Genomic DNA, 16,504 nt, shown 5'->3' on the forward strand with positions numbered 1-16,504 from the left:
AGCGGAGAACATTTGTTAGCATGGATATGACATTTAGAGAGACTGAGCCGTTCTATGGAGAGAAGACGGACCTCAGCTCGTTGTTTGACTTTGACTCTCCTAGCACAATCGAAGCTAGTCGAGAGGGGGAGAGTGAACTTTTGAGGACAAAGGAACATGAACCATCCAGAGTTGTTGTTGGTTCAATTCCATCTCCTACAAGTGAAGAGAGATGGAGAAAGCCAAACGAGGAAGAGAACTTGAAAGTGTATACACGGAGAAAATCGCAGCATGAGCAGCAGCAACAACAGGTTCCCACGACAAGTGACACACAGGTGCAGGGGGAGCAACATGTGCAACAACAGGCTCCCACGACAAGTGACACACAGGTGCAGGGGGAGCAACATGCTCCAACAGGTGTTGAAACTGATGAATTGTCTGATGACGCAGGTCCATCTATTACAAGGGATTCAATGGACTTGCCCATTGCCTTAAGAAAAGGAACCCGAGCTGCAGCTAGAAAACCTCCAAATTGGTACCAGGAGGAGCATGACATTGCTAATTATGTATCATATGCATCTCTATCTACGAACTACAGGGCCTTCATCGCATCATTGCAATCTGTGGTGATCCCAAGAGATTGGAAAGAAGCAAAACAAGACCCAAAGTGGTACGAGGCCATGTTGGAGGAAATGAAAGCTCTTGAGAAGAACAATACATGGGATCTTGTTACTCTTCCAGCTGGAAAACGTCCAGTTACTTGCAAATGGGTGTATTCCGTGAAGCAATCCCCAGAAGGGAAAATAGAACGATACAAGGCAAGGTTGGTGGCAAGGGGTTACAGTCAAACATATGGGATTGACTATGACGAGACCTTTGCGCCTGTTGCAAAGATGAGTACTATAAGAACTCTTATTTCTTGTGCTGCTAACTTTGGTTGGCCCTTGCAACAGCTGGATGTCAAGAATGCTTTCTTGCATGGAGATCTCCGGGAAGAAGTTTATATGGACATTCCACCTAGCTTTAGTAACTCCAACACCCAGGGGAAGGTGTGCAGATTGAAGAAGTCTTTGTATGGTCTCAAGCAGTCACCAAGGGCATGGTTTGATAGGTTGGGAGAGCCATGCGCAATATGGGTTACAAGCAATGTAATAGGGATCATACCGTGTTCTATAGGCATTCAAAGGGCGTCGTATTACCATCCTTGCGGTTTATGTGGATGACATTGTTATCACTTGGAGACGATAATGATGAAATAAGCCTATCAAGATGAGATTGAGCAGAGAATTTGAGGTTAAGGATCTAGGACAACTCAAGTATTTCTTGGGTATTGAGATTGCGAGATCTCCTAAAGGAATAGTTATCTCTCAACGGAAATATGTGTTGGATCTACTCAATGAGACTGGTATGCTTGGGTGTCGGCCTGCTTCAACTCCTATTGAGCAAAATCACCAGCTATGTGCTCAGTCAGGAGATCCAGTTAATAGAGAGCGCTACCAACGGCTTGTTGGTCGACTTATCTATTTATGTCATACGAGACCTGATATATCTTATGCCGTGAGTGTGGTGAGCCGCTAGATGCATGACCCAAGAAGTGGACATCTAGAGGCAGCTTATAGAATTTTACGCTATCTGAAAGGAAGTCCTGGAAAAGGTCTATGGTTCAAGGCCAATGGGCACTTGAGTGTGGAAGGATATTGTGACGCTGATTGGGCAAGTTGCCTTGATGACAGAAGGTCAACATCAGGCTTTTGTGTCTTCGTAGGAGGAAACTTGGTATCTTGGAGGAGCAAGAAGCAGCATGTGGTCTCAAGATCAAGCTGAAGCGAGTATAGAGCAATGGCGGTGTGTTTGTGCGAGATGTTATGGATGAAAGGCCTCCTATCAGAATTGAAGCTACTGCGGAGAGGGCCATTGAATCTTTGGTGCGACAACAAGTCAGCAATAAACATTGCTAACAATCCCGTTCAGCATGACCGAACAAAGCATGTGGAAATAGATCGATTCTTCATTAAAGAACAGCTTGACGAAGGAACCTTGAAGTTAAGCCATGTAACCTCTAGAGAACAAATAGCAGATTGTCTAACCAAAGGATTAGGTAGTAAGGAATGTTTGTTGGCATGTAACAAGATGGGAATGATAGATATTCATCGCCCATCTTGAGGGGGAGTGTTGGAATCTAAGATTAGTGTAATAATACTCTAGTAGAGTCTAGAATGCTCTAGGGGAATTGGAGATTAGTAGTAGTCTCCTAGGAAAGTCTAGAATATTCCAGTAGTGTGCTAGAATCTAAGTTAGTTTATTAGCAAAGTCTAGAGTATTCTAGGGAGTGTTAGTATAGTAGTAGTGTCTGGACTATTCTAGTGTATGAGTTAACATGTAAGCCTAAGTTGAGATATATATATGAGAGGGTGTGGAGGTCCAAGTGACTAACCCATCCACAATTTCCCCAAGAGTCTACAGGATCTTTCCCACCTCCTATTTAACTGTTCCAGTGCAACAGGTGCTGGATCTGGTACGGCTTGCTCTCTCGGTGGCAGACGGGGATCTTTTCCATCTCCTATTTAACTGTTCCAGTGCGGCAAGTGCTGGCTCTGGTACGGAGTGATGTGCTCTCTCGCCGATGTATGCAGCACTTATGTGTTGCCCATGGCATGCACGCACCACTCCATCCATCACATCTTGATCCTTCTCGGGTGCTTTGGAAAAGCAGCAAACCATAGGTTTTTTTTACGGGAGTCTTCACCAGGCACTGTTTGGAGAATGGTTCTCTGGAACTCGCGCCTCCTAATGAAGCAGCACAAGGTTGTGGAGGAACAACTCCACCGTGTTGCTACAATGTGGAGAGCACAAATGTTGAAGGAACCGCTTCAACGTGCTGCGCTAGATATCGCTCTAGGGGCGTAAGCTAGATATCACTCTAGGGGCGGAGGCTGTCAAGAGTTTGGTTCAAACTCTCAACACAAGATCTAATCCAAGATCTAAAAGAAGAACACAAAGTTCTCTTTATTGATAGGTAGATGGTACATAGCCTAGGTACATATGTAGAGGCTGGACCTCTATTTATAGGCTGCATGAGCCCTCGCAAGTTAGCTCTACTCACAACTAGACCATTCTAGGGAACACTACTAAAGCTAGGAAAGAGATAATTTACAACTCATACCTAGAACACTCTAGAAACCCCTATAATACATATGACTAAAGGATTATTTTATGTGGAATAATATAGAAGTGTGTAGAAGCCAGTACTAAAGTTTAGTTATGTTTTATTTTCTCTACTGTCCTCCATCACCTAACGCCGCCTCAGTAGTGGCCTATTGGCCGAAAGGTGTTGCGGCCTGTCTGACACAAGTTATCTTGTAAATCTCCTTGTACATACCTAGTTTTTGTTCAATAATACTATTACTTCAGGTGGGGGTTCCCCCACATCGTTGTGCACTAAAACAATGGTCATGACAAACAAACCAACAACGTGTCACATATCTTTCGCATGTCTTGTCTTGGCCTTCTTGGCGAAAGGGTAAATGAACAGAGACTTGCCCGCATATACTTTGGAACAGAAGGATGGGAGACAGATTTTCCTCATTTCCTCATATGTGTTTAGGTTTGGCAGGACTACTCTTCTTTGTGTTTTAAGTTGACTTTGCCTCTTTCCTCTGGTAACGAAACAGTATACCGCGGTAGGGAATTATGTCGAAACAACAAAAGATAATGAATCACCCTCGCATGTTGGGGGAATTTACGGCAGCAGCAAAGAGCTATTTTGAAGCGTTGCTGCAAACCCACAATGTGAGGTGCCGCCTCCTCAAGCTTGACTTTCAGCCGATGTGTAGCCACCGGATTGCCAATCAAGGAGGATCTCTTAGCTCTGAGCAGCGAGCCCTTCGCAATTTGTGCGCAAACGGTCTCACTAAGGACGATGAGAAGTTCTCGCATGAAGCGATCAAGGCCTACCACAAGATCTTCGAGGTGCCTCTCTGTGACGACATGATCAAGGCAACCACGGAGTTGCACAGGTGGTGGATTGGGTCCCTTTGGGTCGACCTGACGCTGGTGGGGTGGGGTGGGGGCCAGAGATGCAAGTGGGCCAATACTAGGGTACCCTCTTTAGTTCAATAAAATGAACTAGCTTTTCTCATGACAACATCATTTAGTAAAAGTTAATTTTTGTGTTCCCTAATGTTGACCAACTTGCATCTCTGGGGGCATAGATGCAAGTGGGCCAACATCAGTGTACCCTCTACCCTCTTTAGTTCAACAAAATGAAGTAGCTGACTCACAAGCTTCGGGGTGTGCGCGGAGCTCAATGACCTTGCACATCATAGTGGCGTTAGGAGACTAAATTGGGTGTTGTAACCCTGAACTTGGTAACAGAAACCTAGGCATTGACTCTGCTCTGCTTGCCGGCTGAAGAGATGCATGGTGATGTTCTCAGTGCATGGATGGGTAGTGGGCCTTGGTGGCCATGTTAACTCCTCTGGGTGGTACCTCCTAGTGGATAACATGCGTCGATGGACCAAAGGAGCATGACAAGGACAATGAGAAGACTGCTTTCCTTGAGAAATGAGGATGTGCGGATGACTCTGCGAAGGCTTCAACAAGATCTTCCGGGTAGAGTACAAAAACTATAACAACCTTCATCGTCGCATAATGTGTCGCTTTCATCATTTCTTAATGACTGCAAGCTCAAGGAGCTTTACCTACATGACAGGTGCTATACTTTGTCGAACGAGCACCCACGTTGGTCTACTTGGATAGGGTATTCTGCACAATTGATTGAGAGGAGGCTCGCCCTATCTTGAACCATTGCCCCCTCCTCTTCAGTGTATGCCACGGCCCTCGAGTAGGCAGGGTAGGCGGCACTTCTAGTTTGAGTTGTTTTGGGTGAATAGGGACAGCTTTGCGAACATGGTGACGAATAGGTGGGCAAAGCTAGTGGAGGTGATTGATCCCTTTCACCGTCTTGTTCTTCGACTTAAGAACATGGCATGTTGCCTTCTGATCTGGAGTGATAAGCAGACCAGGTGTGCACATCTTCAGTTCTGAAGTCGCAAGAGAGCTCATCTACCGCTTTAATTTCGCAATGGAATTCCCTCTGCTCTCGGAGGGGGAACACACCTTGAGATCTGGATTGAAGCATGCCTACCTTGTCTCGCTTCGGTCGAACGGACCATTGCTTCGCTGGCCAAGGCTGACGCCAGCACATCCCTCTTCCACCAGAATATGTCACGCCGCAAGCAAAATAATCTGATTCATAACCTCCTCGTAGATGGTGCGGTGGTTTCAGAGTACGCATGCATGGCCTAGGCAGCATTTGATCACTAATAATGCCACTTGGAAGGCCTCCATGATGCCCAAGGCGAGTCGTGTGGCATTGGTCGAGCCAATCTTGATGACGATCCATTGCACCATCAGTTGGTCCACAGATTCAACAAGAAAATCTGGAAGCGAGTGGATAAAGATAGTCTATGGATTTCTCTAGTCAAGTAGATTTGATGCCAAGTGTGGGCCTTATCACATCAACTAGGTTCAGGTATGTTGACCCATCCAATTCACTGGCTTGGGTGTCTCTAATCTCAGTGGGGTGTCCCAGTTATTTGCTATGGAGGATACGCTCTGACCCATTCTGTCCTTGGTCATGTTTGGACATGGAGATCACAAAGGATGAGCGGCAGGCGTTCGCAACATCCACCATGCTGCCAGGATCGGTGGTTGGAAGGTTTGACAGTCCTTGAGATCGCTCCGCCCTCATGGCACTCAGCTTTGCTCGTGATTGCAAAAGCCAGACTGTCTTAGAGGCCACCCAAGAACAACATTGATTATTCGATATCCATGGTGCCTTGAGCCCAGTTGCCATGTGGTTATATGCCATACTCTAGAGGACATGCACCTCGATGTGGTGTCGGATGCCCTCCTTTGGAACAGACGCCCAACTGCCAATACTCTTCGAAGTCTCGGTACAGGGTCCTTTTTGAAGGATCGGTAAGATCAAGTACTTGGAAGCCAAACTAGAAGACTTTGGCTCCTTTGTCTAGCTTGCATGCCAAGACATGTGTTGGAGAGGGATCGGCTCGCTAGGAGGGGCCTCCAACATTCTCATCGTTGCATTCTTTGTGACCAGACTGAGGAAACCATGGAGTCCTCCTCGCGGGCGAGGTTCTCTCCTGGATTTGGTCCACCACTACACCTTCATACGGCAGGGACAATTGTGGACTGGTGGATGTACACTAAAGGCACCATGTCGCTAGTTATGCTCACGATTTGGTGGATTTGGAAGCAGCGCAACACGGTCATGTTCGATGCCACACCGCCGACGTCTACGCGAAAGGGCTTGCGGGCATGCTCCTAGCGTACCTAATTATTACGGATGTTGTGTTGCAATCTTAGGTGTTACCCTACATTGGGCTTGTACGAAACACTCCTTTCTAGCAATGCATAGCGCTAAGTTTTTTCATTTTCTCAAAACAAAACTTTCTTTTAGAAGATATAAATGTAATTTCAGGTTTCAAATTTACATAGTGCACCGCGGTACGACATTATGTCAAATATATATCTAGCTTACCCCAACTTACCTTTTAGATTTTGTGGGACCTCCTTTTCACATAGGATACAATATCTTAGTCGCCACTTCATCCATCCTGCCTTGATTTTGCGACACACATCCTCATCGATATCACCATTGCTTTGCAGCATTGATCCCAGGTATTGAAAGGTGTCCCTCTAAGGCACTATTTGTCCTTGTAAACTAACCTCTCTGCCGCACCAAACACCACTAAAGTTGCATAGTATGTACTCGGTCTTGGTCCTACTAAGTCTAAACCCCTTTCATCCCGAAGTCTGTCTCCATAGCTCTAACTTTCTATTTCCGCCAACCCTGGTTTCATCCACAAACACCACATCATCAGCAAAGAGATACACCAAGGAATATCTCATATCCTTTGTCACCTCATACTTCACTAAAAACATGTATGGGCTCAAGGTTGACCCTTGATAGTCCTATCGTGATTGGAAAGGTATTGGTCCCACTATCACATGCACGAACACTTGTCACAACATTATCATACATATCTCCTATATGTTGAAGTGTATAAGTAGATTGCCTAGCTCTTTTCATTAGTTCGGACTTTTGGTTGGCTAGTGCATGAAGCTTAACATTGTATCAGAGCCCAGAGTCTCGAGTTTGAGTCCTGGCTTTCACAATTTATCCTAAAATTGTTGTTGCCCCCTCGGAGTCCACGTATAGGCACGTATAGGCCTGCTGAGCCCGCCTCTCCTGCCTCTGACTCTACACGTGTTGACTTTCCCATCTTCCCGTCACACGTGAGGGTGGGTGTTGAAGTGTATAAGTAGATTGCCTATTCATCAGTTCAGACTTTTGGTTGCGTTGGTTAGTGCATGAAGCTTAACACTATCAAGGTAATGTACTTTTTTGAACTTTCTGCTTCTTTAGCGCCCACCACATGATCATTCGTGGTTCCTTTTCATATGCCTTTTCCAAGTCGATGAAGACAATAAGTAGGTCCTCCTTTTGCTCCATATATCCCTCCATAAGTTGGCGAACTGCCTGCTTCTCTAGCGCCCACCACATGACCGTTCGTGGTATCTTTTCATATGCCTTCTCCAAGTCGATGAAGACCATAAGCTGCTCCCTATAGCCCTCCATTTGTTGGAGGAGTAAGAAAATCACCTTCGTAGTTGATCTCCCGGGCATTAAACCAAATTGGTTTTTAGTGACATTCATCACTCTCCTCAAATGATGCTCCTCTCCCAAAGTTCCACAGTATGGCTCATAACCTTAATTCCTTCATAACTAGTACAACTTTGAATATCTCCTGTATTCTTGAAGATATGTACTAATATGTTTTTTCTCCGCTCTTCGGGCATCTTGTTTAGCCGAAAATTGTTGTTCAATAGCTTAGTTAGCCATATTATTGGCACGTCTCCGAGATGTCTCCACAGCTCAAATGGGACATCATCAGGGCCAAGGGTCTTTCCCCCTTTCATACTTTTAAAAGCCTCTCTAACCCCAAGCTCTTGGATCCTCTGCACGAAACGCATGTTGGCATCATCAAAGGAGTCATCGAGCTTAGGCATAGTGGTCCCATTCCCATCATTGAATAACCCATCAGAGTACTCCATCTATTCTTGATCTCTTCGTCTTCCATTAGAAGTCAATTAGCCTCATCCTTGATGCATTTAACTTGGTTGAGGTCCCTCGTCTTCCTCCCACGGATTTATGCCATCTTGTAGATATCCTTTTCACCTTCCTTTGTGCCTAGTATGTTATATAGCTCATCATAGGCCCGCCTTCTTGCTTCAATCACGACTCGCCTTGCATTCTACTCGGTCTCTTTGTACTTCACCATGTTGCTTGTGCTTCTATTGTGGTGTCAATTCTTGTAGCACTCCTCCTTCATAGCCTTTTAAAGATCCACATTCCACCACCATGTGTCCTTAGCTTCATGGTTCTTACCCTTTGTCACTCCAAGGACCTCCCTAAGCTACCTTCCGAGTGCAAGTTGACATATCCAGTCACATGCTATCTAGTCACATGCTATCTGCACATCCCTCTTCGTCCCATGGTGCTTCCATGATCATCCTCTCCCTAAAGGTAAGTTACGCTTCCCCTTTCAGCTTCCGCCACTTAATTCTTGAGATTTTGGCGCATTTATTCCGCATCATACGTGCGTGAAAGCAAAAGCCGGCCACCAAAAGCCTTTCCTATGGATATGCATTATGTAAAAACAACTAAACAAAATCGTATCTTTCTTTTACAGAAATAAATGTCATTTCAGGTTATAAATTTTATGTCACGAAATCAGATTTTCTTTGCTTTGCTGATGTTCTCTTCTACAATCACCTTTGCACAAGCCGAGAACAATAATAGGAGAAAAACGGAACCTAGTACATCCCTAATACATGAGCCATTCCTCACAAGAATCTTCATTTGGCCTACTATGTGAGATGCCTAAAGTAAAATGCATAAACTTGACCAGGTCCAAAGTTAGCATTGCAATATTGACTAACATAAGGTACATTTATCTCCAGGGACTTCCACATAATTATCTGGGAAGGTAAATTTATGTTTAGAGACTTCCAAAGTATCTGGAAATTTTGGTGGCATTTACGATGTGCCATAGAATGCCAAAAGCACAAAATAATGGCTCCAAAGTAGGATTCAAACATCAACTGCATAAAGAGGGCAAGAATATGCCTAACTATCACATCACATGCACAAAAGGTAGATGGAATATCAAGACTTCAAGAGAACGTGGTTGGTTCTGAAAGTTAATTTAAAAACATGCACAAAAGGTAGATGGAATATCAAGGCTTCAAGACAATGTCATTGGTTCCAGAAGGTAATTTAAAAGCCATAATCGTGAAACACTTCTTGATAGGACTAATATTGGATTATAATTACCTTTTCCCGTTACTGGTGAAGCAGTCATGCCAAAAATCCGAGGGGGCTTCCCGATGTTATTGGTGTAGAACTCCTGAAATAATGTTACATATGAAGTTCTACAGTTTACCAAAATGTTTAAACAATTATCCAGTTATCTAAAAGTTACTCACATAGACATGGGTAGGGTCAAACTTTTAAAATTCGAGCAACTCTTCAAAATAATTGTTCCATCATATACCAAAAAATCAAAAAATGTCTCAAAAAGTATCTACAAAGTATCTACGGAATAGGTAATTAACTATTTTCAGGTATGCATTTGTTATGACCGGTTTGGTCTACCGCCGGGAGGGGCCCACCGGCCAGCCTAGTTAGGGGCTTAGCCCAATTAGCAGATTAGGGGCTTAGCCCAATTAGCAGATTTCTCTTATATAAGCAAGTTGTAATTGACCAGAATCATTAAGCAATAAGCATATATTTGTTGCCGACTCCTCAAGGAGTCGGACTCCCAACCCTAGCCGCCACCTCTGCCTAGCGCCGCCGCCTCCTTCCAGCTCGCGCGACGGCGCCCTGCCACAGGCGCCCTCGCCTCCGCACGCACACCGCCCCTTCCTTCCCCTATAACCTCCGCCCTAGACCGGGTAGACTAGCTGGTTCTACCAGCATTATTTTCAGTAGAAATATCAACACAAATCCATGGTCCAATTTGTGTTTTGTAGACAATGCCAATATCCAAAGTGACACCTCTAAGGAAACTGAAGTAAGTAATAGTCAACACATATTCGCAACATCTAGTTTCTACATAAGTACGACAATGATAGTGATAGTGTGACCGATACATTGCCAGTCACGACACGACTTCGTCAAGTGTCAGCATTGAGCCCATACGTGTTTTCCTTGGTGATGGATGGAGTGACCAAGGATATACAAGGGATATTCATTACTGTATGATCTTTGCTAATGATGTGATGCTAGTAGATGAAACTAGGGTCATTGTAAATAGGAAGTTAGAGCTATAAAGACAGACTCAGGGGCAGAACCAAAAAGTTTGCTAAAGGCGGGCCAATTGGACATTTACAATTTGGAGGGTGGCGTATAGGTTCATTTAGGGATCAAATCCACATAACATCAAGGAGGCTTTCACAAAAAAATTCCTCCATGAGGGAGGCCATGGCTCAGCTCGCCATGCTAGCTCCATTCCTGGGCAAACTTTGGAATCAGAGGGTTTAGACTTAGTAGGACCGAGCACATGAGATGCGACTTTGTTAGTGTTGGGTGCGCAGATGGAGATGTTAGTTTAGAAGGACAAATAGTGCCTAAGAGGGACACCTTTTGATACTTCGGATCAATGCTGCAAAGCAATGGTTATATCAACAAGGATGATTGCCATAGGATCAAGGCAGGGTGGAGGGTGGATGAAGTGGCGACAAACATGTGACATCTTGTGTGACAACGTGGTCCCACAAAAGCTAAAAGGTAAGTTCTAGGACGGTAATCCGCCTAACGATGCAATATAGACTAGAATGTTGTCCCACTACAGGACAGTACTTCCAATAAATGAGTGTCGTGAAAATGCACATGCTGCGATGGATGTGTGGCCATATAAGAAAGAACCAAATTAGAAATAAGGTAATACATGATACGATAGAGGTGGCACCGATAGACGAGAAGCTAGTCCAATAGCTACTAAGGTGGTTTGGGCATATCCAACTGAGGTCTCAAGAAGCACGAGTTAATACTTAGTATTCTAAAGAGTATGGAAAAAATTTGGATGGGCTGAGGACAACCATAGTTGACATGGGCAGAGGTAGAAGGAGACTTGAGGGATTGGAATGTACTTAGAGGATTGGCTCTCTAACTAAGACTTGAGGGATGAAAATTAGCGATCAATGTGCCAAAATTTTAGTTTACTTGTTTCTTGTTAATTCTCTCTCCCACTCGTTTTGGTTTCCGTATGTTTCTGTTAGATTTTATACTTTCTTGCAAAAAAAGGCTTTGATGTTGTTGTTGTCATGACTTAGGGAGTTCCGATTGCAAAATTAGTAACTAGGTAGTTATCGAAGTGACTTTTGGATTTTCGTAAAGCATGTTGTAGGACTTAGAGAGGATGTGCTCTATTGTAGGATTCTAAGTCACTTGATCAAGAGAAGGTCAGCTATCCAAACAAGGATAGTACACACTCACCTTTGGGTTTAACTGACATTTGTATAGGTTCCGTTTGCTTTAATGTTGCATGAACGTCGGTTGGCGGTGCAGTTCATATCAACTAAAAAACTAAAAAAAAAAAGTTTGTGCGTCGACCCCATACACCATGATATCTCCCTACGGCCCGCACCCCGGACCTCCAAAAAAGATAACAGCACCATGCGCTGCTCCAACGCCAGTTCCATGCCTGATTCCCTCCTCCCACGCCTACACCAAGCCCCCACCTGGGCGGTGGCTACCGTACCTCCGACGGCCGCCACAGGAACCCCACCGTGGGGGCAAGCGCAGGCCTAGATTTGGCGAGGAGTTCCTCACCCAGGTTGGCCCCGCTCTCCCGGCGCCACGCCTTGCACCGCGGCCGGCCGGTGACCAGCACATGCCTGACTGCACCTCCGCATCCCGACTCTGAACCATCCTACTGCGCTATCGTGGGAGAGAGTACCACCTCCGAGATAGCTCCACCAACGGAGAGGAGGCTGTACGGGACAGAATAGGCCGCTGAGGCAAGTAGGTTGGACAGAAGAGAAGGGGCCGGCGACGGTGGGGTTTGCCGTAGCGAGGAAGGCAGGAGCGATGGGAATCGGGTGGGGAGGAAGAAGAGCAAGAGCCGTAATAATCGGGTGGGGTTAGAGAGAGCCGTACGTGGTATGCCATGGGTCTAGGGTACGTGGGTTTTTTCTTTTCTTTTTCAACAGCTGCTGGGTTTGATGGGTTTGGGTCAGTAAAAGGGGGAGGGCTGATGGCGTTAAATCAATCTAGGACGGGGAATGTCCTACAGAGCAGATGAATGGTTGGATGATGGTACATAGCTAGCCGGGTGGTTAGCAGGCTATTTTGCCCAATTTGCTTTCACAATCATATGTATTCACATTTTAAGTACGTGTACCTAGAATGTACAATGGTTGGATGATGGTGCATAGCTAGCCGGGTGGGTAGTGGACTACTTTGCCCAATTTGTATTCACAATCATATGTATTCACATTTTAAGTACGGGTACCTAGAATGTACATCGCATTGATTTCTTGTATATGTACCATGGCGGGCTCATTTCAATTTAATTCTACATTTCCTAAACCTTACCAACATGTATGAATTCTCCCATCAGCATGCACCAAGCAATTTACACTCCGGCGAAGTTCAATTAACAACGTCAAGGCAACTCTGGCCATGTTGATGTCATTTTATCAAAAAAGAGTTCAAGTGAGCAGAAAATCAATGATAAAAGGGTACCATTGGGTGGCCAGGAAGCAAAAGTATTCTACCATCTGTAGATATGTGTGCACTGCAACTTGTACTGCAGAAAGAATATCTTAACATTACCTTCATAATCTGTGTATATTGGTGCCGCGTTTGCGTTTTTGCGTGATGGCATTCGTCAAATATCAGAAGTGCAATTGAGTTCATCTTGATGAAACAATGCCGCAAATTATACAACAAAATTTCAGGAGTCATTACAAGAACCTGCAGTGACGGAGAAAGTAGTACAAATTAGGCGCAAAACTATGCACTATGTTTTGACAAAAGTGGATGCGCAGATTATTAGACTAGTGGTCTGTTGTTTACGCGTACGCAGAATCAGGCCTCTAATTCAAAAGAAATTGCACGGGTTTAGGCATGAATCTCTGGCTGAACGTTTGCTCCATATCATCAGGCGTCATAAACTAATATATGATAAAGCAAATAGCTCCGTACAAGCATCTACTTCCATTTCCATATACACAACCTTTTCCAAACTAGAATGTCATTGCGATTGATCTGCAGGGAGAATGTCAAGCAAATCTTACCTCATTCTCCACCATCTCTTTCTCCCAATCCTCATGGTCTCTTGAGCTTTTACCGTTTCCATGGTAACTCTGAACTTTGAAATTGGTGGAATTTGCAATCACCGCTGCTTGCTGTAAAATTTAATGAAGGGAAAGAACAGGTTTTGTTTTTAGTGAAGAAGAGCAGAAGAGCACTGATTAAACATGTATAGTTGTGCTCAGTCGGGAAAATGAAGTTATAACCTAGTGAGAAAACATGTAAAATTTTATTCATGTCCCTCCCCTCCTAGGAGGCTTGTACTCTTCTTCTATGCAATGAAAAGAAACGCAAAAAATAACCTAGTGAGAAATGAGGTACCAGTGTCCTTAATTCCATAACTTATCCAAATAGTGTTATGTGTGAAGTACAAATAGACATTATTTAAATAAAAAATGCAACTATGAGAAGCAATCAGGAGCAGTTGCAAGTTGCTAGTGCCTACCTGCAGTGCAATTCTTCCCTCAAAAAAAGCTACAGTAAGAAGGACAAGAAAATCTACCTGGAGAACAAGGGGGACGGTTGGAGCGAGGAAGACGCAGACATCACGACTGGGCTTCCGGATGAGATGGCCAAGTTCGTAAATGAGAAGCACGGCGATATGGGTCTTCCCACATCCCGTGCCGAGGTACACTATGATGTTCTCCTCCACAGCCCTCTTGCAAAGATCTAACTGATACCTAAAAACCACAAGATGGAGCATTGTTATTCAAAAGTTAGGTACCGTATAACAAAACAGAGTAACATATAAAATTGCTATCCGGCATTTCAGTATAGTTGAACGAAACAGTGTAATCAATCATTGACCAACAGAAGCTAAGGTAATGCAGCACAGCAGCAATTGCTTTGCCTCGTGACATAGTATAAAGGCAGGGTAGCAGAAACTACCAGGCCATTGAAATCTGCATTACAGAAAACGATGTCCTTTCTTGGTGCAGAGTAGTATGAATGCTAGGTAGGCAGGGTGCCCGCACTGCAGAGTCGCCGCGAAATCTGGGTTAATTATTAGTCCATTTATTATTTATGCATCCTGCATTGTAACGGAGTAACTGCAAGAGGTTTTCAATGCCCCATCCACCGCTATCAATACTAGTAAACATGAAGAGCCACCAATTGGAAGATGAACAGTGGTTCCACCCAGCAATTCTCTGACAGGGTCGAATCGTAGAGATTAAGAATGGGGATCGCTTCGCAAACAACTAAACCGCCGAGTATTGTACTGAGCAAATATAACGCAGCCAAAACTGAAACCCTTGGGAGTTAATCACGAACTGATAGGCGCTTTAATAATCAGATAAAATTAACACGAAGTGGGACGAAAATCGAAACAGTGGACTAGAGCAGTAGAGCGTGAACTGCTAAATCTAAGAGTCTCTAAACAAAAACTTTAAAAAAAAACGGCCAGCGCATCCTGAAACCCATCTAAACCTCCAAAATAAGCAGCAACAGATGGATGAATCAACCCCCAGAGGCGGGCAGCGCTGTCAAGCAAACAGTAGTGATTCCGGTTGTAGCTTCGCGCAAAACAAATCCCGGAGGCGCCGCGAAATCAGAAACAATCGGGTGGGGAAGACGCGGGCGTGGGGGCGAGGTAAAGTAGGGGCGGCGCTTACTTGCGCGCGATCGTCCTCGGGTCCTTGAGCTCCCCGGCGCTCGCCGCCGCGGGGGAGACGTCGCCCATGGCTTGGCTGGCGGAGGGAAGCTTCGCGCCGACGCAAAGCCGCCCCTCCCTCTCCTCCCGAGGCGGCGTAACTGCTGGAGGCCGCGGCGTGGGGCTGCAAAGCGAGGGGAGAAGGACTGGCTGGTCGGAGGGAGCCGGGGGATGCGTGAATGAAGTAAGCGCGGACAGTTGGAGGGCGAGCAGGTCGTGTCGCCTCCGACTCCGACGAAGGGGTTTTCTCGGCGAGCACGAGACGGCGCAGGGGAAAGCGGGGGGGGGGGGACCGGTGGTCGTGGCTGACGGGTGGGGACAGGAGACGGACTGTCGCTGCTGCCCTCGTGCTCGGAGGCAGGCGGGCGTGCAATAGATGCGGTGGTACGAGACGGCCGACGGGACGGGCGGGCGGTGACGCAGTAGCGATCTAGCCCGTGGGCCGGTGTACCGGCGGCGCGGGGGCGAGGGGTCGTCTGGGCCCGCGCGATCAGTTTCATGTGTGTGTATATCTGGGCATATCTCGGGCCGGGCCGGGCCAAAGGAAGCCTGACCTCAACATGTCGGGCTCAAGTCCGGCCCGGCCCAACGATATTCAGCATTTTGCAAGCCCGAGCCCGGCCCGAGGCAAAGCCTGGCAGCCCGATGACCCGAATCTGATGCTTTCCAAGCAAATCATTGCAAGTTCGGCAGCAAAATATGAGTGAAATTAGATTGTGATGTTGGTTGTTGCATACTACGTAAGAAATCGGTATGAAAAAAGAGGAGATAAATAAATCAAACAAAGGGATGGATAGTCGTAGAGATCCATTTGAGTTACATACATGCACGAAAATAAGATAAACCGTCCACTCGTTCACATTGTTCCCTCACAAGCTCACTGCTCACATAAGCAGATCTATCTACATATAGATGAGATGGATTTAAGAGGTACAGGGAGGCAACGATAATAGCTAGATCTGCAAACGGACATACACATGTAACTAATAGAGAAACTAGTAGCATCGAAATGCCAACTTGAGGACGAGGATTTGACTCGCAGGAAAACTGCAAGCGCGGCCACGAGTGGGTGGACGGCGTCGGCTGTGTACGAGCGAACGACGAAGCATGGACGCGTCGGGGGAGCATGGAGTGCTCGCGTCTTCCGCACCACCACTGTGAGCTGGAAGAGGGGATTTTTATTAGCTAGGGTTGTGAGGAGGGGGCAGCGACACAGCGTGTGGCTTTTATGTGGCGGTTGTGGTGGAAATTGCAGGGCGAGGCATACCAGATCTACACATAGACTAGAGTAGTCAGCCCGAGCCGGGCTAAATTTGGGCTGAAAATGGAAGCCCAGGCCCGGCCCGAATGTTGCTTCAGGCTATAAACGAGGCCTAAGTCCGGCCCAAGGTGCATGCATGGCTCGGTCTGGATGAGGCCGGGCTGCCCATCCCAGGTATATGTGTGTGGCACGGGTGGAAGGGAAAACC

The 16,504-nt window shown here is 45.9% G+C and overlaps 1 protein-coding gene across 3 annotated transcripts in view; it reads right to left on the reverse strand.

Moving 5' to 3' along the window:
* Window positions 1–15,255, reverse strand: part of LOC127335539 (endoribonuclease Dicer homolog 4) — a 33,619-nt gene extending 18,364 nt beyond the window's left edge. For 2 of the 3 annotated variants that reach the window (XM_051362215.2, XM_071826608.1), the window contains exons 1-5: window positions 14,998–15,253; window positions 13,887–14,064; window positions 13,369–13,479; window positions 12,905–13,045; window positions 9,401–9,473 (exon numbers count right to left, since the gene is read on the reverse strand). In XM_051362215.2, the coding sequence (XP_051218175.1) occupies window positions 9,401–9,473; window positions 12,905–13,045; window positions 13,369–13,479; window positions 13,887–14,064; window positions 14,998–15,065 (571 nt within the window). In that variant the 5' untranslated portion in view covers window positions 15,066–15,253. Of the gene's footprint in view, window positions 1–9,400; window positions 9,474–12,904; window positions 13,046–13,368; window positions 13,480–13,886; window positions 14,065–14,997 lie in introns of all 3 variants that reach the window. The other variant, XM_071826609.1, reaches the window with a different exon arrangement.
* Window positions 15,256–16,504: the final 1,249 nt, after the last annotated feature.

This window comes from Lolium perenne, chromosome 2 (genome assembly GCF_019359855.2).
Source record: "Lolium perenne isolate Kyuss_39 chromosome 2, Kyuss_2.0, whole genome shotgun sequence".
NCBI classification, from domain to species: Eukaryota; Viridiplantae; Streptophyta; class Magnoliopsida; order Poales; family Poaceae; genus Lolium; species Lolium perenne.